At 41.9% G+C, this 24,523-nt stretch overlaps 2 protein-coding genes across 4 annotated transcripts; one reads left to right on the forward strand and one right to left on the reverse strand.

The window, feature by feature from the left end:
• Nucleotides 1-901: 901 nt before the first annotated feature.
• slc35a5 (solute carrier family 35 member A5) lies at nucleotides 902-9,439 on the reverse strand. Of its 2 annotated transcripts, none has more exons than XM_030757718.1 (10): nucleotides 9,319-9,439; nucleotides 7,720-7,879; nucleotides 7,447-7,545; nucleotides 6,290-6,423; nucleotides 5,970-6,037; nucleotides 5,495-5,683; nucleotides 4,466-4,666; nucleotides 4,248-4,375; nucleotides 2,879-3,147; nucleotides 902-2,265 (listed from the first exon to the last, which is right to left on the reverse strand). In XM_030757718.1, exons 2-10 carry the CDS (start codon nucleotides 7,844-7,846, stop codon nucleotides 2,197-2,199), a joined length of 1,284 nt encoding a protein of 427 aa, XP_030613578.1. In that variant the 5' UTR covers nucleotides 7,847-7,879; nucleotides 9,319-9,439; the 3' UTR covers nucleotides 902-2,196. The 2 variants fall into 2 exon arrangements, with proteins under 2 accessions (XP_030613578.1, XP_030613580.1); XM_030757720.1 differs by having other exon boundaries at nucleotides 7,720-7,876; nucleotides 9,319-9,404.
• Nucleotides 9,440-9,870: 431 nt separating this feature from the next.
• On the forward strand, nucleotides 9,871-24,270 carry f5 (coagulation factor V). Of its 2 annotated transcripts, XM_030757717.1 has the most exons (26): nucleotides 9,871-10,210; nucleotides 10,442-10,524; nucleotides 11,463-11,585; nucleotides 12,516-12,728; nucleotides 12,823-12,984; nucleotides 13,423-13,498; nucleotides 13,634-13,644; nucleotides 13,741-13,906; nucleotides 15,211-15,391; nucleotides 16,161-16,257; nucleotides 16,384-16,589; nucleotides 16,876-17,023; nucleotides 17,119-17,331; nucleotides 17,780-19,928; nucleotides 20,035-20,203; nucleotides 20,471-20,707; nucleotides 20,887-21,103; nucleotides 21,205-21,384; nucleotides 21,532-21,648; nucleotides 21,753-21,824; nucleotides 22,305-22,390; nucleotides 22,485-22,640; nucleotides 22,753-22,897; nucleotides 23,065-23,216; nucleotides 23,362-23,544; nucleotides 23,648-23,794. In XM_030757717.1, the coding sequence occupies exons 1-26, from the start codon at nucleotides 10,056-10,058 to the stop codon at nucleotides 23,792-23,794; spliced, it is 5,844 nt and encodes a 1,947-aa protein (XP_030613577.1). In that variant the 5' UTR covers nucleotides 9,871-10,055. The 2 variants fall into 2 exon arrangements, with proteins under 2 accessions (XP_030613577.1, XP_030613576.1); XM_030757716.1 differs by having other exon boundaries at nucleotides 9,874-10,210; nucleotides 13,423-13,644; nucleotides 23,648-24,270.
• The last annotated feature ends 253 nt before the right edge of the window (nucleotides 24,271-24,523 follow it).

A 24,523-nucleotide genomic window follows, 5' to 3' on the forward strand; every position in this document is an offset into this window, starting at 1 on the left:
GAGAACACCTGGCACCAGGATGCATAATGGGAAGAAGGCAACCCGGCAGAGGCAGTGCGATGCTTTGGGCAATGTTCTGCTGGGAAACCTCGGGTCCTGCCATCCATGTGGATGCTACTGTGACACATCCCACCTGTCTAAGCATTGCTGCAGACCATGAACACCCTTTCATGGAAACAGTATTCCCTGATGGCTATGGCCTCTTTCAGCAGGATAATGGGTCCTGCTACAAAGCTAAAATGGTTCAGGAATGATGTGAGGAGCACAAGTTTGAGGTGTTGACACTGTCCAGCACATCCCACAGATCTCAATCCAATCCAGCCTCTGTGGGATGTGCTGGACAAATAAGTCTGATCCATGGAGGCCCCACCTTCAACTTACAGAACTTAAAGGCTCTGTTGCAGATACTTACACACACACACGAACACACACACAACTCATTGTGCTCCTCAAACCACATATATAGAAAGACACGCACACACCAAAAGCTTGGGCTTCAGACTGCTTGACAGTCCCTTTCAGACCATTTTTTTTCTCTTGGCTCTATAATAGTCATGTCATGTGAACATGTGTGAATTTCCACCCACCTGCTGTTTAAACCTTCTATTAGGAGGAGTAGCCAATCAGAAGAAATCGAGCTTAAAGGGACTGAGAAAGGAGCTAAAACAGTTTAAGCCAGAGTGTGCACTGACGGGCTGCACTAAGGTCCAGTGTAAGATAAATGTGGCTTAATCTGAGCTATCAAGCATGCAGATACTCTGGTAGAGAGAAAGAATAAAAATACAGCGTTTGAGAAGAGCAGCTGATACCATTTAAGTTTTCCCTCCAAAAAACCTTCTCAGCATAACTTCAATGGATATAAATTTATGACCAAGACAATAATTGTGGGGTATTACTTGGATAGAAGTAAAACACGTAACTTGCTATTTATTTTGCAACAAATTGCATTTATACAATGATTTTTTGGCACAAACAATCACCAGTTTCATAGGTTAACAAAAACAATATTCAAGCCTCAAGTAAGAGAAGCAGGAGCCAGTTTGTTGTGCTGTCTGAATGTCAGGCATTAGCGGTCGATTGTGCCGATACTGCTCATTCTGGCTCTGAAAATAAATAAAGTGCAATGAAAATAATAGTCCAGAGGCCAGATGTATAAAACACTAAATCATACTTTTTCTGTTGGCACATAACGTAGTGTGTACTAAATTTGAGCAGGCCTCCTATTATTTTTGCCTATTTTGGATCTTCTAAAAAGCTGCAACTCTACATTATGGTCTGCTGTCCTTTTGCTGCCATAGTGTCTGATTGGGATTTTTTTCCCTTCGTTCTGAGCTTAAGAGTTAGCAGCATCTATTCCTTTTCCTCCTTGAGTAGATTTTCTTCTGTCTTCCGTCAGGAACTGAGATCACCAAATAAAAGACATTTCCTCTTCGGTTCATTACCATGTGAAACAACATGAGCTGCAATTTCATGTGCACATTTAAGGGAGTTTCTACATCCATCCATAGCTGAACAAGGCTCGTGCACGTGCACCGAGCTTCATGAAGATTAAGACTTGGAAAAAATACAACCGTGTATACTTGGAGCATATGTTATCTATGCATCTGGCCCATGATAAGTGTGTAAATTCCCAATACATGAACATTGCTGCATCTCTAGTTTGTGGATTTGCACTGGGCTGTCTTCCACAGTATTTTAATACACTCTGAGCTCGTCATAGTTTGAAGCAATACTTCAAATTCACTACAATTTCAAACAAATCTGGTAGCAGAACAAGCCCAAATTTACCCAAACTGCAGCTTCTGGTCCTTAAACTTCCATCTCCAGCGAGCAGTCAAATAGCAGCATATACAACAGGAATCATGTAAAGAAATTCACTGTCCATAAAAGAAATCCAAAACTGGCAAAGGCAGTATCAATAATTTTCCAGCAAGCACATTTGCTGTAACTCCCCACATATGAATGACAGCAATCATACACAGACAGGCTTGTTTTCAGAATATACACATTTTGTTATTCCACGTGTCCGTCACATAATCATCCATCAACAGTGTCAATCACTGTTTACCTGCTGACCATCATTCAAATAAATGCTTTCACAGTTTGTGACCATGTTACATCCGGTCCGTTGTGCAGTTTGACAGCAGCAGGTGAGATGTGGAGCGTCTTCTCTCTCGAGGCTGAGCTGTAACATCACTACAAGGACTCTTCGTCAGATTCACTGTCTGCATTTGGCTTTGTCAGGAGCTCCAGCTCCTCTCCGTCCTACAACACAAAACAACGGATGCACAAGTGGTCAAAGCCAGTGGACAAATCTGCACACACAAGTATTTTGCACATCAACATTAACAAAAAAAAAAATAAGTGGTGGGGAGTATTTAGTCCCTGGAAAACACAGAGGGGAAATGCCTTGCATTTTAAAGCCACATCTGCTAATGGACAGTTTATTTTTGTTAGTGCTCAAGCAGAGAAACAAAGATCTGAAAACTGGTATTTCACATGCATTACAAGGTTTCCTCAATCCAGATCAGAACACTGGGGATGGAATAAAATTCCAGGATAGTGTCCCCATACAGTATTGTACTGTTAAAATAGCGTCTTCCTACAAAACCCACTTCTCTACTAATGGAATTATGTGAGGTAAGGATCCAGCATGAGCCTGAATGCTACTTTCATAGCAGGGAATCAGGTTTCCTCATGCACTGAAGAAATCACATTACAGAGAAACAAGAGCCAAGTTTCCTGCAGAGCACTTGGTATGTGGGTGGGAGGAGAGGAAGTGGATATACATCTGGGTTAGGTGAGTGAAGTTGTGTGAGGAAAGGGAGTGTGTGGGCTTATGTGAATGACTACTGAGGATTTGCGGTCTGTCTCCTACCCCTCTGGACCTCTCGAACACCTCCCCGTTGATGACCCGCAGTTTTTCCCGCTGCAGGCTGAATTCCAGGTCCTTGGGCCGGCTGGCATTGTAGATAAAGATGGCCAGCAGGACTGTGGGTGCCTGAAGGAAGAAGTCCAGCGAAGGGTGGAAGTCAAAGAGGAAGAGGGACAGGCCTGTAACCAGAACAGTGGTGATCTGGCCGGTCAGCACGTGGAACATGTTGTCTCTGAATTTTAAGATGAAGGCCACAGACAAACCCAGGGCAGCTGGGGAGAACACAGAGAAGATTGTGAGACACTACAAACTTCCGGGCTCAGTCATAGACCTCTGGACATCCTGACAAGCCGAAGCTGTAATATCAATGACCTTCCTGTTTTCTAATGGAGACACAATGGTGTTATGTATTGACTGGCCTTACAACATATGAGAACATGAGTTATGTTGAAAAGCTTAAAAAGACATTTCCATGAGACTTAACCACAAACTAGTTGGAAATGTTTCCTAAAAAGACCTGCATTTATATTTACATCATCCAGAGCAGTGGGAGCATGAAAAAGTCAGATCACTGGGGATGGGAAAAAATTCCAGGGTAGTGTCCCCATAGAGAACCGTACTGTTAAATAGCTTCTTCCTTCAAAATCCACTTCACTACTAGTGGAATTATGTGAGGTAAGGATCCAGCATGAGCCTGAATGCTCAGGCATTTAACACCATTATACACCATTAACACAATAACAAGAGTGTGAAATTTCTGTAACATTTTGGGAGAAATGCAAATTTTAAAATAACTAGTCCAGGTAATATGAAGCTACATCCAGCAGCTGGGTTAGCTCAGCTTAGCAGTGAGACTAGAACCAAATAACCTGCCAGGTTCTGTTCACGGCCCCACATCTGAGCTTCTACAAACAGAATTTGGTGCTGCACCATCACCTCCGCTATTAATGAACATCATTTCTCTTCCTTGGCCAGCATGAACATCTCCAGCAACAAAGATTACACCAGGACGTCTCTGTTCCATAAACATCACATTTATGCGCGCTTGATTAGAGACATATAAGTACATTTAGTCTTCCAATAACAAGCTGTATAAAATAGTGTTTATATGCACTGGGCCAGAGCATCTCCAAAACCGCAGCTCTTTTTTGGGGTGTTCCTGGTCTGCAGTGGTCAGTATCTTACAAAAGTGGTCCAAGGACAGAACAGTAGTGATGCATGCAACAGTTTGAGGAGCACAATAACAAGTTTGAGGTGTTGACTCCAAAGTCCCATAGATCTCAATCCAATCGAGCATCCGTGGGATGTGCTGGAGGTTAAAAAAAACTGTATTGACAGTACGAGCAGTTGTCATTAATCCACCATTACTCACCAGTGACCAGCACCAGGCCCAGGGAATAAATGTTATGTCCATGCAGGAGGCCACAGTGCATGGTGAGGCCTCGTGACTCACTGCTGAGCCCAATAGTCAGACCGTTAAACACCACACCAAAGGCATACCTAAAAAACACGCAGCAAACCACTGAGGTTAGAGTCAAAGTTATCCATGTGTCTTCTGCTTTCCTATTTTCGTCACAAGCTGCTTCTCACAGTTTACTGTTCTGTATGAAGATGCTTTCAGTGAGCTGCTCTCCTTCCTTGAGAATCTTCTCATTGTAGATGTTGGCCGTGGCAGAGATGAAGCACTGGAGGAGGAGCAGGATTTGACCCACGCCCAGAGTTCGAAGCTTTGCCACTACTCTGTCCCTCCAGGCCTGGCCGGGCAGGGCCGATGCCCATGATCCACTGGCACTGCAAAATAACAAAGATGTGAAAAAATGAATAAGTTGCAAAAGAAATGCTCATCAGGAGTTTCCAAAGCCCACTGTGGCTTTTTCTTACAGCTTACTGCTTTTCTCAACTCAGCAGTCAAAAACACAATCATTTTCCATCTAATATTACAAATGTGACAGATGTGTCAAGCCTCACGAAGAGCAACATCAATATATTTTTCAACGTAGTGAATGAATCTTTACCACTTTCTATTTTAATTTGTTATGCTAACTGAATCTAATGGTACCAAGCTTTATTACTAACTTTAAAATCCTCACTCCCAGGACAGTTTTAGCTCAGGCTGGCAGGTCTGCTTTATTGTCCTGAAGGCTCATCCACTGGCATAATATTCTTTACGTGGCTATTCTCTGTCCCAGCTTACTTACAGATCTACATTACTGAAAAAAAGTGCATGCAGTTACTATTTTTGCCATCCAAGACTCTTCTTTCCATCTCTCCCAACAGCCTGTAGTGAATTTGGGAAAAGGGAAGCCTAATGTGCAGCTTCCCAGTGAGATACTTTACTCACTAAATAAATTCAAGGTGATTATAAATGTGACTATATTATAAGCACAGTGACAACTGCCCATGTTTGACCTGTTATGAATTGGTATTTTAAGTTTTCATAGCATTAACATATTTAATTCAAATGTTTCCATACTTCATCCTTTAGATTATGTGTGTGTTTATGCTCACTGGGTGTGTATTGTTTTGTGTTGTGCTGCTGCCCATCTTGGTCTGGACTCTCTCTGAAGTTCTATCTTCGGGTTAAATAAAGGTTAAAAGTTGGTGCGTGCCTCACATTACCTGCTGTTCTTCATCTGCTCCAGAAGCTGCGTGTAGAGGAAGCAAGAGTTGGAGGGGGTGGAAAGTGGGTTTGAGTGGAGACTGGGAACGGCTATTGAGTTCTGCTTGCCTCCTGATCCTGTTGTCAAGGAAACGATGGACAGGAAGAGAATAACCAACGCTGCCCACTGAACCCAAGACAGACGCCTCCTACAGGAAAAGGCCAGAATAAAAGCTTAATCTATTATCTTATGATGCAGTAATAAAAACAGCAGCCTGGAGATCAAATTCATTGTGACTGCTTTAGTGTACTGAGACAAGCAAAACACATTCAGTAACAGTATAAACAACTGGACAACAGGAAAGAATGTTTCTTCTCCTCAAGAGACCACACAAAAAAATATTAGCAAAATATCACCTCGCAGTCTGTAATCGAACATAAACACCATCCTTCTGAAGGACAGAACATTACAGAAGGGTTAAACGAGCAACTTACTTCAGGACTATTCTAAAGAGTACAGCCGTGGTCAGAATGACAAAGTTGGAGAACAGCACCGCCATAGCCTGGGAACAAGGAGAGGGACAGCAGACTCAGAGATACAACAGCTCAGCACATGCTAACAGCATCAAACACACTGCCTTGGGCAGGACATGCAAATGCCAGTCTGATATGAAAAGGTAAAATCTACATTCAGATAACAAGTAAACTGGCAAATGAAACTTGGATGTTAACAATGGTTGAATAATTGGGAGTCCAGGCAAAAAAAACTTTCCATCTAGCAGCTATCATTCAGCACATGCCTTATCTGTACTAACCGGCTGCAGGTAGCTCATAACATAGAAGATGATGAGGTTGTCGAGAAAGTAAAGGAAAGCGGGGACGGCCCACTTCAGGGAGCTGAGGAAGGAAGAGGTGGAGGTAGGACCCAAATCTCTGCATGATCGGCCCTCTGAAGCAACAAACAGAACGGAGCACAGAAAGAAAGAAACAGTAGAAATAAATCATAGTATCCAGGTTACAAATCACTTCCTGTGCTATTTGCATAGGCGAAAATTGTGCTTAGAACACAACTAGGCCATTTTGTAATGGTTAATTCAACATTCCTGTTGCCACTGACCTTTAACAGTTGACCTTACTCCACCTGGCCATCATTCTGTAGCCTGTCCCTTATAGAATGAATTAGTTTAGTTTTTTTAGTGCCTTCTACCATCGAAGTTACCGGGTATATTCAAACCATTACTGAAAGGTGTCATTCCAACAGGCAGCCCCACCTATGAAGGATAAGCTAACAGGTGTAACCCCAAAACTCTGTGACTCTGCTCAGGTTGCTTCCAGCATGGCAGCAATTTTCAGATAGTTCTCTGGAAGTCCTGTCATGACAGCCTTACACATCTGTAATGCATCATGTCCTTCCTCAATATTCCTCAGTAAAACTGTGGATACCCAGTCTGAGCTTAGTGAAGGAAGAGCAGAATTTTAAAAAAAAGAGCACGCTAATGTACACACTCATGATGTGACACTTTGGGCTCTTCTAGTGAACTCCTGTTTGATCTCTGAGTGGCAGCCATAGAAACAGCTCTTTCCACTAATAATGGTCCTCAATGTGAAAGTTGGGCCAGTCTGTCAAAAACTTTTGCTATCTGTGCAGGTTTGAGGTGAAAACGTAGGTATACAAATGAAGTGATAAGAATGGAACATTCAAGGAGGTTCACAAGGACACAACATCGAGGAAAAGATCAGCCATATTTAACTGTTATGTTTTATTTAAATGTTTCTGTTTATTTTTAACTCGCAAGACTTGTAATCACACTGTTAACATGCAACATCATCCTAGTTTCTTTCTAAGTGCTTGCACTATGTTTGCATATTCTAGTAACTTAGCCAGATCTCTGAAACTGAGATTTGACATGAAACCAGAGTATTTCAAAAAGCTGATCACAACCAGGATGCACACGGTGACATCGATGCTTACCTCGGACTATGACCCTAACTGCCATAACCAGACAGAAGAGCAGTTTAAGAGCCTCAGCAAGCAGATTGACAGATGCAGGGAGGAAGTCATATTTGTTTTCTGCAAATAGAACAAGAACACAGAAACACACTCAACAAGCTGCCAACACACCAGAAAAATTAACAGATTGTCACTGTTTTAAAATATGAGCTGAGCTGAAGAGAAGCTAAACAAATCTTTGTACCCCTCTGTGAAAAATGTTTTAAAAGTGTGCATTTATTGACAGGCAATCACCAGCATTGGCAGACATTTTGAGCAGTAGGATGCGGCTGGTCCCCAGTGTTACAAAGCCCAGCCCAAGAGCAAGCGTGTAGGCTGATGAGCGGGAGCACATCCTGGGGCACGAGGGACAGCACACCATGGCTGGGGCTGGAAATGGATACAACCAAACCTGCTGGAATACATAAAATACACGCAAATAAGCACATACACACTTAGAGAGACACACACAGACAGCATTTATGATAATACTGCCAAAGAAATTTTACCATTGCTGTATGTGAATCTGAAAAGACAAGGATCATCATTCTAATAGCCCAAACTAACAGGATATATATATATATATATATATATATAACTAAAAATTGCAGAAAATATTTTGTAAAATGAATCAAATACAGGACACTGAACACAAAATTGCAAGTTCATTTGGTTATAAATCACTCTATAAACCATAACTGAGCCTCCACCATGTTTTACAGATGGCTATAACCACTCAGTGTACCTCTCTAATGACTTCCTCTACACATAGTGACGATGATTTGAACCAAAATTTTCAAATTTGGAGCCACCACTCAATAAGTCCTGTTGCTACAGATTTTCAGCTCAGTTCCTGTGTAATTTGGTTATGCCACAACCTTTTCTTCCTGTTTCCCTTCCTTAAGAATGGCTTTTTGACAGCCACCACTGAGACCATTTCTGATGCGGCCTTAGTGAACAGTGGATGGATTAACTGAAGCGCATCTCTCTGGTCCTGTGTCAGGTATTTGCTGAATTTTTCGTATTTCTTAAGGACATTACTTATAGATACTGCTCATCTGCTGTGGCTATTTTTTTTTTTAGGCCTAACACTCCTGTCCTCCATTTGTCTACTTTCCTCAGCATTTTGCACACCGTGGTGCAGTGTGAACCTATGCCAGGTTTTCTGCTAATAGCTCTTTGGGACTCACCTTGCTGGTGCAAAAATAATAATAATAATCATTGGCATTTTTTTGTAGATTCAAATAAATGAATGGGACTAAAAGTTTTTGTGACACGCTGCTGGTATTCTCGCTTTACTTTTAGAGTCAGCACATTTGACACAGTATTTCCTCTCTTTCCCAAAGCACAAGATAAAATTTATCTTTCTGTAATCTAATCGGACTGTATCCGAACCATTTACGATTGGTCTGACAAAACTCGCACCTTAAAGACCAAGGCTTGGCTGTAATTATTAGTGATAATTAGTGCACTTTCCACTTTTTCTAGACTTAACGACTAACAAAACAAACTAATGCAAAATTAGCCGACATTTTTTAATCAAGTTCCAGCTTTTGAGATAATTTAAACTCCACTGCCATGTCCAAAAGCTATTTAAAAAACTCTGCTCACACACACACACACACACACACACACACACACACACACACACACACACACACACACACACACACACACACACAGCTCAGATCCTGAAGCTCAAAAGTAGCCTAGCATCATTAGCCTTTTAACCGTCACGGTTCTGTGAATAAATCCCGCCAATAAAAGCAAGATGTTTGTTCCTTTAAATATTCAGAAATATATTTCTGAGGCCACCGTCAACAACATGCAAACAAAAGGCAGTATTATAAATACCTAACAGCTTTCCTTCTTTAGTACAAAACACAGCTGAAACACCGTATTTTGTCAACACCGGCGCTTCCTGGTTACTCTGCGCAGGCGTACTGCCACGTTGCGACGTCATCCAGATTCACGAGAGTCCCGTCATGTTTCTGCGCACAGGGCGCGCGCATGAACAGCAAATAGACGGGCAAAAACTACAGTAGGTAGGAAAATACAGTAATACATAAATACATGTGTAAGTCTGAGAATAGACTGAGAGAGGCTTTAACTCAACACTCGGTTCAGAGAGGCAATAGAGTAGAGAAGTAAATAAATAAGTAAATAAATGTTCAGAGATGTAACAATATTTCTATTGCATAAAATTTAACTAACCCAAAATGACGTGCGCCTACATGTATTACACATAGAGTAATGTTTTCTCTGAAATTATAGCATGTTTTTATGAAATAATCTTCCGGGACATTGTGAGGGCAGACTAATTTACGATGTAATTTTCAGCACTCATCCCTACTGCACTTTTTCAGGGTCCTTCAGGCATGACTCACAGCAAAACACGTAAGGTTCCAATTGCAAGAGAAAAAAAAATATGCAGACGTGCAGTTCATTGCCCTGGGACATAATGTTTGAACACGCAAGTGTGGGTTTGTGAATGCGCGTCAGTGGCGGATAAAGCACAGAGCAGACCTCCCTGTCAGAAGATCTTGACTTGCAGAAGAGACCCGCTCACACCTGGAGGACTGATCATCAGTATGAGGCTCCGTGTCGGGGCTGGAGCTTGCTGTCTCCTGCCTGTCCTGGTTCTTCTGACTGTCCGCAATGTCGACGCAAACCAGCCTCAGGAGAGACGCTACTACATTGCTGCAGTTGAGATAGATTGGAACTACTCTGGCAGTGACACAAACGGGTAGGACAACGCTTCAAAATTTGATATTAAGTGACTAGAATTTTTTTTTTTAACATCTGGTGATTTTATTGTTGTATTTATTTATTTATTCTATTTTATTATGCAGTCACACCTTGTTAAATCAGTACTGTTCACACCTTAAAGTCTGTGCACCACTGTGTGTATGTAATGTGGGTATTTTCTTATGTGTGCATAATGAGTAATGTTTTGTGTTTTTCTACCCTTCCTTAGTGCTGGTCCCACCTATAAGAAAATGGTCTTTCGGGAGTATGATAAAGACTTCAGACAGGCTAAGAGTCATCCATCCTGGTTAGGTGACTGATGCATGTGGTTTATATGAGCACACTGTATGTCTGGTTTAAATTATTAAGTAACACTTGAGCTGTTTCCAAATTCACTTACTTGCATCATAGAAAGATGTATTTCCCAATAACTTTCCCAGAAAGGAGTTGATACATACATGCTTGTTTTGTTTTTTTAAGTAGTTCCTTAAATGAACTACGTAATCTGGTACTAATCGGGGATATCAGGAAATCTTCAACTGCTAATACCATTAATCAGTAATTGAAGACGATGGCAGGTACATTTTTTCTCCAGTACGTTACATTACAGGAAGATTACGGAAAACCGTGTTCCTCCTGTATCAGAGACTTTCTGAATCAGTGCTGAGAAATGTTTAAGATGTCCTGGATGCTCAACACTGACAGAAAACAATCATCAGTCACTCTTGGGTGCAGCAGGGAGAAATTTAACTTAGATATTTTCAGGACACATTAAGTTATTGTTCCCTTATTGTGTCATCTGACTAATTGGCTTATGTCACCCTGAGTGTGTGTTAATGAATAAGCAGCTATCACTTGTACAGTTTTCTTAGAAAGAACTGAATAAAAAGGTGAATTCATTCTGTTTTTACAAATGCTACATTAAAACTACATCAGCATGATGGGAGGTTTTTTTTTATTTATTTTCTTGGACTTTCTCCCTTCCTCTTCCTGCGTAGTGCCAAAGTACATATTTTTTGCAGGATGGCGAAATAACAGTAACACGCTAATTCCTTTCCAGGAAAGTAAGAGAAAAAAAAGCAAAGCAGTGAATAAAGGCTACTGTCATTTCATTGCAAATGTCTGTGGTTCAAATCAACAATAATTAAAGGGAAAGAGTGACGATTCAGTCTGAGTGTATCCCAGTGTGTCGCAGTGATGAACCAAAGCCTAAAAATGACATGATTCCACATAAATAAACTTGTCTGCAGGTCTCCTTGGGCCCACGCTGAGGGCGGAGGAGGGGGAGACGATTGTCGTCACTTTCAGAAACATGGCGAGCAGCTCATGTAGCATCCACCCGCATGGGGTGGCTTACGGGAAACAGTCTGAGGGTGAGTGACTTTTAATCCAGCTGCTAACAGATGAATGTGACAGATGGTGCAAACCTAAAAACAGCAGTACCACTGAATAACACAGCCTGCCTTTTAGGGTCACTGCGGGGGCTCACGATGTCCCTCATTGTAATAATTACACAACATTAGCCAATACAACAAACAACTCTGTTTGTTTTCTTCTAAAATATTAACCAGGCAGGCTGATTATCAAAGTAGACAGTTCTGAAGTCCAACAGGAACAGCTGCTAAGCCTTAGGAAATCACTGTCTGAGTCCCTACACACAGGAAGAAATTAATGTGGATTTCGGAAATTGAGACAAAGTGTTCCTTAATTTGAACTTAATGCAAAAATTCAGAGTGCTCAGGAAATACAAAAATTAAAGAACACCTTACAGGAAAATCTTCATTATTCTTGGAATCTGTTCAAAGTTGGTTATAAAAAGGCAAAAAATCTTCTCAGATCATTTTACCATTGTGATATAATGCGATATAGGGCAGCGTGGTGGTCAGCACTGTTGCCTCTCAGCAAGAAGGACCTGGGTTTGCATCCAGCATCTGGCCGAGGCCTCTCTGTGTGGAGTTTGCATGTTCTCCTTAGGTCTGTGTGGGCTTTCTCCAGGTACACCGGTTTCCTCCCACAGTCAAAGACATGCAGTTAGTGGGGTTAGGTTAACTTGTGAGTCTAAATTGCCCATAGGTGTGAATGGTTGTCTGTCTCTCTGTCTTAGTCCTGTGGCAGATTGGTGACCTGTCCAGGGTGTACCCTGCCTCGCCCCTATGACAGCTGGGACAGGCTCCAGCCCCCCCCCCCCCGCGACCCTGAATTGGATAAATGGAAGAAAGTGGATGGATGGAATTGTGATATATTACTTTTAACAATTCCTTATTCATCTGTAATACCCCTGCATCTGTGTACTTTCTTCACAGGAGCCCACTACTTTGACAACACATCACAAAAAGAGAAAGAGGATGACACAGTATATCCCAACAGTGAACATGTTTACTACTGGGAGGTGACGTCAGATGTTGCTCCTCAGGAAAATGACCCCACCTGTCTCACCTACACCTATATCTCCCACCAAAATGTGGTCATGGACTACAACTCCGGCCTCATTGGCACTTTGCTCATTTGCAAGCCAGGTAAGTGTTGGTGCTTTGTGTGTTTATTAGTGTGGGTTTTTTTTAATTGACTGGTAATAAGTTTTAATTTCTGTCTCTTTTTTCTGTCTCTCAGGCAGTCTAGATGAGTCGGGGCAGCAGGTTGGCATCCACCACGAGTTTGTATTTCTGTTTGGCGTGTTTGATGAGAACCAGAGCAAATACGAGCCTAACGGCTATGCCTCAGACAACCACGTAAAATACACAATCAATGGATATACAAAAGGATCTCTGCCCAGTAAGTCTGTACAACACTCAGTCATTTGTCACCAAGGGAGATAAAAGTGAGCCTGTTTTGATATGCAGATTTGATGCATAAATATCAATAGAAATTAAACAAAAACAATAAATAAGCAATAAATGAGACGTATTAATCTTTAGCTATGGTTGACTCCGTTTGCTGAGGTTAACACAGTCGTGGCCAAAGGTTTTGGCATCGGCACAAAGTTTTACGGGCGCTTTGTTGCTTCAGTTTCCATTTAAATTATTGTTTACATGTTTCTATGATACAGTTAAGAACAATCACAAAGATTTTATGAGTTTCAAAAACTTTGCTGCTCCTAAAACATTTGGCCACAGCCGACGCCACAGCTGACACTTCCCTCTTTGGTTACAAAAACAAAAGAACACAAAGGTAAAAATGACAGAGACCCAAAGTTTCCTCTTTCCCTTCCAGATATCAGCATGTGTGCCCATGCCTCTGTGAGACTACATCTGGTGGGTATGAGCTCCGAGTCTGAGGTATTCTCAGTGCACATGAACGGGCAGGTGCTGGAGCACACCGGGCATAAAGTGTCATCGGTCGGGCTCATCAGTGGCTCTTCCATCACCGCCAGCATGGTGGCTGTCCACACAGGCCGCTGGCTGCTCTCCTCACACACCACCAGGCACATACAAGGTTAGTGTTTCTATACAGTCTCTACATTATGCAGAGTAGAAAAGCATTTACGCATGTAGCTAAACTGATGCTAAAAATGTATACCTACCGTTGCAGCTGGCATGCATGCTTTTGTGGATGTGATGAACTGTGACGGCTTTGAAAAACCCAATCGATGGATGACGATTGCACAAAGACGACAAAGCAGGGAGTGGAAATACTACATTGCTGCTGAGGAAATTGTCTGGGACTACGCACCTACCACGCAAGATCATATTGATGAGTAAGCAGTATGTAGAGAATACATTTTAAAACATTTGATATATTATGGCAAGTGTCAAGTGAGTTGAGATCTTGGTTACCCGAGAGCCTATGCCTGGTACTATGTGGGCAATCATAATTCTGATTTACAAAAGTGTTAAAGGATGATTTCTATGAATGTAACAAATGATCTGTATGATTTTCAGTTAGATGATAAGTGTGTGTGTGATACAGAGATGATTTGAAGCACGACGTATTAAGGAAGTTGTAAAATCTTGGAAAATCACTGAGCAGGGTAAAAGAGGAACCCGAAAACATTGCTTGGAAACAAGCAAGAGCAAAGTTAAAAACATGTTAAAAATATCTTAAGTGGAAAAGTATCTCATAGACCCATGTATTAGCGAGAAATAAAGTAATGTCTAAGCCAAACACCATAACTGGAAATGGACGGTGGAGTGATAGTTTGTCATGATGATGTTTGAAAACTAGAATGTGTCTTAGAATTAAACTATAAAGGACGATGTACAGAAGCATCGGACGAGAATTACAGGAGCTTCTTCCCGACATTTTCAGCCCACTTCAACAACCCAGCTCATAAGTATTTCATCATGATTGTGATCTAGTTATTTTGAGGATTATACTCTATAATTGACTTATATTGATTTTGACTTCTGAATTTTAAGTTGATTACTGAATTTTAAGAATTGATTGAGTATTGATTTTAAGCTAGTTGCAATCTGCTTGAGCTGAAACCTGCAAATTAAAATTGACTCTAAAAAGTCAGTATAGTTCCTTCGAGAATTATTTCCCCTATTAACGGTACACTTAGTCTCATGCTATAGTAAAACTATAAGCAAGTTAAGCTCCAACATCTAGCTCTGTTTTGGTCACACTAGTCTTGAATCCACTTAAACTAAATATATGTCCTTAGGGCTTATACCTAGCCATTAAATAATCCCTGGCACGTACCAAGCGCACAGATCTGTAAGGGGTAAACCACTAAAACTAGCGGGACTGTGCTTCGGGGTCAGCTGCGTAAGCCTTCCTGACTGGCGGCATCGGGGTGCAGAGGAAGCAGGGCAGACGCTAGGACTATCAGTGGTAAGAAGCCAGGCGAGTTACCCCGCCACAGCTTAAGTAGTATTATATCAAATCAGTTAGGGTAATACTCCGCTGATGTGTAATCAGGACCCTATTAAACGGAGTAGCTGTCGCAGATATAACCTGTGGGATCTAACACAAGATATAGTTTTTCGTTTATGAATAATTAGAACCACTAATGTGCTAACATGAACTGATACAAGAATGTCTAATCTTTTTGTGTAGGGACTTCAAGCGCCAGTACTTGAGTCAGTCAGCAACACGCATAGGTGGGAAGTACAAGAAGGTGGTGTACACTCAGTACAAAGATGAGACGTTCACTGAGAGGTCGGAGTCCCAGCAGAGGAAAAATGAGCTGGGTATCTTGGGCCCAGTGATCAGAGCGCAAATCAGAGATGTCATCACGGTGAGAGAACTTTTATTTGAGACCAGATCATACCAGCTTAGCACCCCGCGAGTTAAATTATTATTCAAATTACTCTACATTATCGTAGAAGCCACATAACTCAAAGCAGACTCAAAAAGAAGCTCAAAAGTATCGTGCTTCAAATGCTGTACTTTAAAAGCTGTCTCACTCTTAGTTCTGGCTGAGGGAACATGGTAAATGGACCAGTTCTTATATAGCGCTTTTCTACTCTGTCTGAGCACTCAAACCGCTCATACAACACATTTTACATTTACCCATTCATACAAGCACTTCCATGAGTAACTAAGCTAAGTGCTTTTAAACATTCACACACCAACGCTTGCGCTGGAGAGCAACTTGGGGTTCAGTATCTTTCCCAGGGATACTTTGGCATGCAGCCTGGAGCAGCCAGGAATCAAACTGCCGACCTTCCGATCAGTAGGTGACCTGCTCTACCTCCTGAGCTACGGCCACCCAACATGAACTGACTGGCTATAAAATGACAGCTCTTTGGGCATCAATACACTTCACTATGTGATTTAAAACTTTAAGTGTATTCTAAAACTGAAAATCTCCAAAATTCGAGGAACAGATATACTGTTGAGTTGAAAGTCAGCATTCTATCCTCAGTCGGTGGTATTTAAAATCAATAAACACAGAACCAACACAAGAATTGTGTGTCACACTGAAGTGCACTGTAGGGATTGCACAGTCGTTTCACAGTGATTACAGACTGTGTGTCCTCATGTACCCTCTCCTGCTGTTACAGATTGTTTTTAAAAACAAGGCCTCCAGGCCCTACAGTATCTACCCACATGGACTGACAATAGAGAAATCCCAAGAAGGAGTCAACTATCCAGAGGGAGGTACTGATTTCTCATCCATGTAAAACAGATTGATTGAATATTGATTGGAAGCCTGAGCTGTGCACACTGGTTCAATTATGTAAAAAGCACATATATTTGATGGCATTTTTGTAATGTGGTTGTCAGGAAACCATTCTCATGGCGTTCAGCCAGGTGAGACACACACCTATGTGTGGAAAGTGCTCGAAGAGGATGAGCCTTTGGAGGAAGATGCCCGATGTCTGACGCGACTGTACCACAGTGCAGTGAACACACCACGTGACATCGCCTCCGGACTGATCGGGCCGATGCTCATCTGCAAGAGTCAGTCCCTCAATGTCAGGAATGTGCAGGTAAAAACAAAGTTACCAAAAAATAAAAATAAAGCCACTAATAAAATTTTATATATATAATTTTTGATTCAGTTTAGTTTCAGTCAGTTGTCAGAGTGGGTTCACTCATTTGAATTTAGTTGTTACTGTTTCAAAATGTTTCATTTTCCTCTAATTTTTATTATTTTCATTGCATTCCTTTTATATTTTATTGTCATGTGGACAATAAAATATAAAAGGAATGCAAACTGAGTTGTTTATGCTGTCGATATCGAAACTGTAAAAAGGAGGGTTTTTTTGTCTGCAGCTGAAAGCAGACAAAGAGCAGCATGCCGTTTTTGCCGTCTTCGATGAGAACAAGAGTTGGTATCTGGAGGATAACATTCGCCAATATTGTGATCGATCTAAAGTCAACAGAGAAGACCCGGAATTTTATAAATCCAATATCAAGCACAGTAAGTTTTTGTTTGAGTGAATTAAAGTTCATGTGACACATTGACCTCGCGTGTACCTGGCTGCAGTAAACTAATCTTCATGAATTGCCTTACAGCCATTAACGGTTATGTCTTTAAGAACAACCCACCCTTGGGATTCTGCAATGGTGAGGTTGCGACATGGCACGTGTCCAGCATTGGTGCACAGGACTACATCCAGACAGCTACCTTCTACGGCCACACATTTGAGCTGAATGAGAGAACAGAGGACTTCCTAAGCCTCTACCCCATGACTGGGGAGACCATCACAATGAAAATGCTCAACACTGGTCAGTAAGGACTGACGATGTTCATTTTCTGATTTTTACATCCAGACCTTGAATTTGTCATGATAGCTTTAGCTTCAAAAATGCACTGAAAGCAACACTACACTGACCTGCTGCTTTCAGTGAATTTTTGCATAAAACTGCATATTAAGTGTAGATTAATAGATACAATGGTTTAACCTTGGACTGTAAATGAAATATTGACATCGATATCTGTTCTGAAAATTAAAACCAATGCAGTTATATAGAAGTCTATGGAAACACAGCCCTCAGCTCTCTTATTATGTGACCTTGATAAACAAATTTTTGATGAGTTTACGGGCCTAAGTGTTAGACTACAGTTCATAGCTAATATAACAAGAAGTTCATCTTGTGTAATGTGATTAAAAACCAGGATATGCGTGTTCAGATTCACCAAGCTGATTTTTTTTTTGTTTGTCTCGTAAACCAGGTGTCTGGCTTCTTGCTTCCCTGAGTTCGCATGAGACAACTAAAGGAATGCGTATAAAGTTTCAGGATGTTGAGTGCTTTCGTGACTACCAGTATGAATACGAAGATGGTTCATCACCAAACGAGTTTAATGTGTGGAAGCCCCCAAGCTTCAACGACATCAAAGAAACGAAAAAGAAGGAGCCAGAGCCTGTTAAAGCAACAGCAGTGGATCCAGATATCGACACAGATATGTTTGCAGAAGAACTGGGTCTCAGGTCTCTGAAGAACCAGTCTACTGACTCAGATATGGAGAGGTTGGACCTCTCTTTCCTTGATTACGGTGCCGTGAATGTGCTTGACAGAGATATGAACAACACCCTTGATTTCAAGGAGACAAAGAGTGAACCAGAGACTGCTACCACAAAGCCAGATGCACTAAATCAGATTTGGTTTCTTATGTGGAAAGTCTTGAACATTACAGCTGCTTATTTGCAGGACCAAAGCGCTACTGAGAACGCAACGCACGTACAGAACAGCAGCACACCGTCGACACAGTCTGCCTCGGACAATTCCACTCTGTATCAAGCAGGGAACCCAACTGTTCTGAATAGCCACAATGTGTCACTACAGAATTACAGTACAACTGGAAATGGCAGTGCTTCTGATAATGTCACTGTTTCTGGCACAAAGAATGCAACGCTTCACAAAACTACAGCATCATCTATGACTGGAAATACAGCTGCAGAGACTACCCATCTCACCATAGCATTGCAAGAGCCAACCAATCTCACTGCAGCATTGCCAGGAAATTCAAGTTACATTTTAGAAAGGGAAAGAGTAAATGTAACAGTGACTGTTGATATCGAGGAGATGGTACCGGACTTCGAGGAGAAACACACCAGAGGGGATGTGTTCTCTTACTCTGTGCCTCTGTCAGAGCCTGGCATTAACAGTCTCAATAACAGCCTAAACAGCAGTTTATCAGCTGACACTCTGTTAGACAGTGCAAAAGTGGAAGACGAGAATAACACAGCAATAAAACATATCAACATCTCAGCAGAGGGAACAAACCATTTGTTGTCAGTTCCAGAGGCAGATGCTCAGGAAGTCAGCAGCAGCAGCACAGAAAGAAACAACTTAACCGACTTGGAATTGGTTGATAGCGTAGATAATAAAACCAGTGACAATAACACTTTTGTTAGCGCAGAAGAGCTGGAGTACAAACTTCAAATCAGTCTCGAAGTTGTTCCAACCAATTCCAGCTTGGAAAATGTGACCCATATTTTGCTTGAGAATGAGCAAAATGTCACAGTGAATGCATCCAGATCAGACCTGTCAGGGATGAGCAGTATGGAGCGTGACGAGAACGTCACAGCGCTTCTTGACAAGTTTACCAACACATCATTGGGAAGTCTGTCTAATGACACTGTAGTTTCAGCTAACCTGTCCCTCTTTGGTGTTACAGTAAAAAGCACCAGTTCTGAAGAGCGATACTCCTCTGAGAGCAGTGAGGTGCTTATCTATCTTAAGGAAAACCATACAGAGGCTATTAAAACCACCTTGGTCAAATTACAAGGTCACAACTGGACTTACGAAGGAATTTATCAAACAGTCCCCGAGGAAATGCCTGATCACATGAAGAAATTCTTTGAGAAAGGAACCCTCCCTCAAACAACAGCACCTCCAAAGAAGAAACGTAGGACTGTGATCCGTCGGCAGAGACCTGAGCAGGGCCATGGTATGAAAACAAGAAGAAAGAAGGAATATAAGCCTCAGGCCCGGACTGGTTTACCATTCTCTCCTCGTGGATTTAATCCAGGAATGACCCCTCGTGGGTCGCGGCCCCACACACCACAATCTGAAGTGGATGAGGACCATCTCATTAACATGCCCGTTGTTATTGGTGTACCTCGGCCTGATTTCAGTGACTATGAGCTATATATTCCCGGGGAAGAGCCAGATCACCTAGGGCTAGAAAAACAAGACATCAATGCTAATGAATATGAGTATGTGATGTACAAAGACCCCTACAGTGATCGTGAAGATATCAAGAACCTTAACCTAGATGAGACCACCAAATATTACTTACAAATGTTTGGCTCCAACATCAAAGCTTATTTTATTGCTGCCGAGGAGGTTCAATGGGACTACGCAGGCTATGGGCACAGGTAAGCTCTGAGACGTAAATGTTTAAAAACAAATATAACACTATAATACTAGAAATCTGTAAAGCAAGAACATATTAGCTAAAGCACAATCCTGTTATTGGAACAGGAGGCAAGAAAAGTCTGAACTAATCAGCCGAGAAACTAAGTTCACTAAGGTGGTTTTCCGAGGCTACATGGATAGTAGCTTCCAAACGCCCGACATCCGTGGGGAGATAGAAGAGCATCTCGGCATCCTGGGGCCTGTCATCAAAGCAGAGGTCGGACAAAGCATCATGGTAAGACTGAGCCGGCATAAACCGGTTGCCTTTGCTTTCTTTATATTTCTAGATTTTATATATTGTATTAAACTCTCATTGTTATGTGCAGTGCTCTGTCCAAAGCTAACAAGAGCCATCTAACCAGTGCTGCAATTAGCTAAACTAAGCTAACTGACTGACCCCGCAAACAGAGATCTCATAATCTAACTCTCAGCAAGCGTAAAAAAGTAAATATTTTGAAACTGGATCTTCTCAAAATACAGAATGTGTCATTTTGTCTCACAGGTGGTGTTCAGGAACAATGCCAACCGTCCATATTCTATACACCCTAATGGGGTGTCCTATACCAAGAGGACAGAGGGTCTGTCCTATGAGGATGACTCCACGTACTGGTTCAAATATGACAATGAGGTTCAACCCAATAGCACCTTTACTTATTTATGGAAAGTTGAGCATGCAGTTGGGCCAAAACCAGAAGAGTCTGACTGCCGTACCTGGGCCTACTATTCAGGCGTTAATCCTGTGAGTGCTTATTAGGACTTATTATAAAAGGGGAGATGCAGTGACTTTTCAGCTAAATATATGTAGCATGCCAGAAGGTAGTTGAATTTGCAAAAACAAATTAATGACATGAAAAAGGTCAAATGTTTTTCATTTTTAATATTTATTTAAAATAATGTGGAACCTCACGTGTCTCTTAGGAAAGGGATATCCACTCCGGCTTGATCGGGCCTTTGCTGGTGTGTCGAGAGGGAACCTTGGACAAGACGTTAACAAATACGAGAGAATTCACATTACTTTTCATGACCTTTGATGAGTCGCAGAGCTGGTACTACGAGAAGAACCGCGATATAATGCAAAGGAAAAGGCGAAGGAAAATCATGGATCCCAACTTGAAGGAGAACTTAAAGTTCCACTGTAATCCACCCAAAATGTGTTTAGATAAAATAGCTTCCATACTGTGCACTTATCTAGAGACAAAAAAGTGTATAAACCTGTCTTGTTTGGTGTTTCTCCAGCCATCAATGGAATTGTACACAGCCTGAAGGGCCTGAGGATGTACACCAACCAGCTCGTGACCTGGCACCTCATCAACATGGGTTCTCCCACTGACTTTCATAGTGTCCACTTCCATGGGCAGACATTTATCCACAAGAAGACCACCAGCTATAGACAGGCTGTCTACCCACTGCTGCCTGGTGAGTAAGATATGTAAATTCAATGTAACGCCTTCTTCATTACATTTTAAAGATTAGAAGTCACATCCTACCGTATTTGGATTGTCAGCTATAATGCAGAGAAAGACCTTTCAGATAATTGAGCTAATAAATGAACTGTCTTTGCAGGGGGGTTTGCTACTCTGGAGATGTATCCATCCAAACCTGGCCTCTGGCAGCTGGAGACAGAAGTTGGCTTTAACCAACAGAAGGGCATGCAGACGCTCTTTCTGGTTCTAGATAATGGTGCAGACAAAAACAATATCACTCTGCTGCATCTACAACATGATTTTCTGCCTACTTTGACACGTTGCATTTTTATACTGAAATATTTCTTGTATGTCTCCAAGACTGCTATCGTCCACTGGGTCTAGAATCGGGCAGTGTGAAGGACAACCAGATCACCGCAGTCAACACTAGAGGTAGCTATATGACCTCCTGTCTGCAGCAAATACACTCAGTACTTTAGTCACAACACATCACAGACCAGCAATCTACTGACGTTGTTACCTGGACTAAAACTGGAGGGATCATCGAGGTCACTGCCTTTATTTAGCAGAATAAAAGCCATGAATAAAGGCCAGCCCATGTGATTTGGTCCAAATATGATGGACATCACATTTAGCACTAACACAGCAATAAAAATGGGACCCAACAAAAACTAACTGAAATGAGAACTTTTCCCAAATTCTGGTCAAAGTTAGTCTTCTGGACTCTTACTGAGGACTTCTTACAGAGAAAGGCCATTGACCCAGGAAGCTGGCTTTTCACCTTTAAAGTTATCTTTTCAGTGTCCATTCAATTACTTTTTACAGGGTAGGAGTCACTTGTCAAATTATTGCATGGTAAAGGTCTATAAGCAAAGACTTCACTCCGTGATGACATTTTTTCCATCTTTTAAGGATACTGGGAGCCCCATCTTGCCAGATTGAACAATCAGGGTAAATACAATGCGTGGAGCACAGAGAAGAACAACAGCTTTATTCAGGTATGTGGTGTAGGTGTGATAACATGCACGTTTGACTCCCTTGCTTTCATTGTTAGTACCGTCTAATACCTGTGGACCCCCGCCCCCCATACAGGTAGACTTTCAGCGGCCAGTTGTGATCAGCCAGGTGGCGACACAGGGAGCCAAGCAGATGTTCTACTCCCAGTATGTGGTCAAATACTTAATCTCCTACAGCAACGACCGCCGGAGCTGGATCTTCTACAAAGGTGACAGCAAGGGCTACAGAAAGGTGGGCGGAGTTTGATCATTTCCTGTGTTTAATGCAAACACCTACAAACTGGAAAACAAGCACAGGACCATCTATCTAATTCTCCCAGCTGTGCATTCTTCTCTTTAACCAGGTATTCACTGGTAACCAGGATGCCTATGAGAAGCAGATAAACACCTTCTTTCCTCCCATGGTGGGACGGTTCATTAGGCTTCACCCCATTGAGTGGTACAACATGGCCACAGTCCGCATGGAGTTCTACGGCTGTGAGCTTGATGGTAAGATGATGCAGTAACAGCCATGTTTGACAAAGAAAGGTTTGGGCACTGTGCATTGTGAACCCCAGACTAAACTCATTAAACTTAAAGCTGGCTGTAAGTGATGCTGTGATTTATGTTGTGACCACGTCAAAGCTCCTGATATGAGTTCTGATCTCTTGCCTCAGGCTGCTCAGTGCCTCTCGGGATGGAAAGTGAAGACATACTGAACGACAGCATCACAGCCAGCTCTACAGCAACTAGCTGGTACGCTGGACCCTGGAAGCCGTCACTCGCACGCCTCAACAGACAGGGTGCCATCAACGCATGGCGGGCCAAGGTAGTGATCCTAATACTGGCATGACAGGTCAAAAATAAGTGCAGTCAGATTTATTGTGAGCATCAGGTAAAAACTGGGACACTTACAACACTTTATTTACAGTTTGTTAGCACATAGAGTTTTTCTGACTGTTTCTCCTCCTCAGAACAATGACATGAACCAGTGGCTTCAGGTAGAACTGCCTCACATTAAGAAGATCACAGGTATCATAACACAGGGAGCCAAGTCTCTGGGGAAAGAGATGTACGTCATCTCCTACACTCTGCAGTACAGCGACGATGGGACAGAGTGGAAGGACTACACGGATAATGAAGATGAGCCTGCCAAGGTGAGCTGCCGCAGACTGTAAATCCTTGAGCAGGCGTTTTCTTTGAGCGAAGTAGAGAAGTGAGACTAAATCCTTTCTTTCTCTCCACTCTCATCAAATCCAGGTTTTCCTGGGAAATACAAATAACAACGACCACCTAAAGAACTACATCTACCCTCCCATTTTCTCTCGCTTCATCCGAATCATCCCCAAAAGTTGGATGAACTCCATCACCATGAGAATCGAGCTACTGGGATGTGACTTTGAGTGATAATAGATAATAGATAATGCAGGTCAGGTCAAGCAGGCACATAAACATAGAAATAAATGCACAGAAAGCCAAAAAAGCACTTACAGTGTAGGTCCAGATACAAGCACATCCACCCTCACATATACAGCCACCAATAAAGTAGGTCACACAACGTACATTAATCAAATCACAGCTAACGTGAAAACACACACACACTTGTTGCTTAGACTATTTGGTAAATTCATCATATAGTTTGAGTAACTCAGTGAATTAGGACTTTTTTTTTTTCTTTTTGCTCAACTTGGAAGTTGCAGTCAAGCAGAAAACAAAGCATTTACAAATAATATCATAAAGCACTTAAATTTCCAAATATATTTCAGGTTGAGATGAGTGAGTAAGAGTTTTATGTTTTTGGAATACTGCTTGTAGTTTAAAGTGTTTCTGTGGTATTTTGTCTATCAGAAATAAATCCTGATTAATGTAAATATGTAAGCAAAGATCATGTACTTTATTTCTAATAAATACAATATGCATTCTTTTTATCCAGTGTCATGTGTTCAATGATGGCTCTTGGCTTGAACAAATGGAGAGCCTTGGTATCCCAAGCATGAGTCTGGGAACACTCATATGTCTCACGGTGCCTTGAAGGTGTCACTTTTAGCGGCTCTGCTGGCCGTCATTTAGCAGCACCCAGAGTCAACAGACACGTGCAGCTGCACACACATGTTATGTTTATCCATTTGCTGATCA

This window comes from Archocentrus centrarchus, chromosome 21 (genome assembly GCF_007364275.1).
Source record: "Archocentrus centrarchus isolate MPI-CPG fArcCen1 chromosome 21, fArcCen1, whole genome shotgun sequence".
Lineage (NCBI taxonomy): Eukaryota > Metazoa > Chordata > Actinopteri > Cichliformes > Cichlidae > Archocentrus > Archocentrus centrarchus.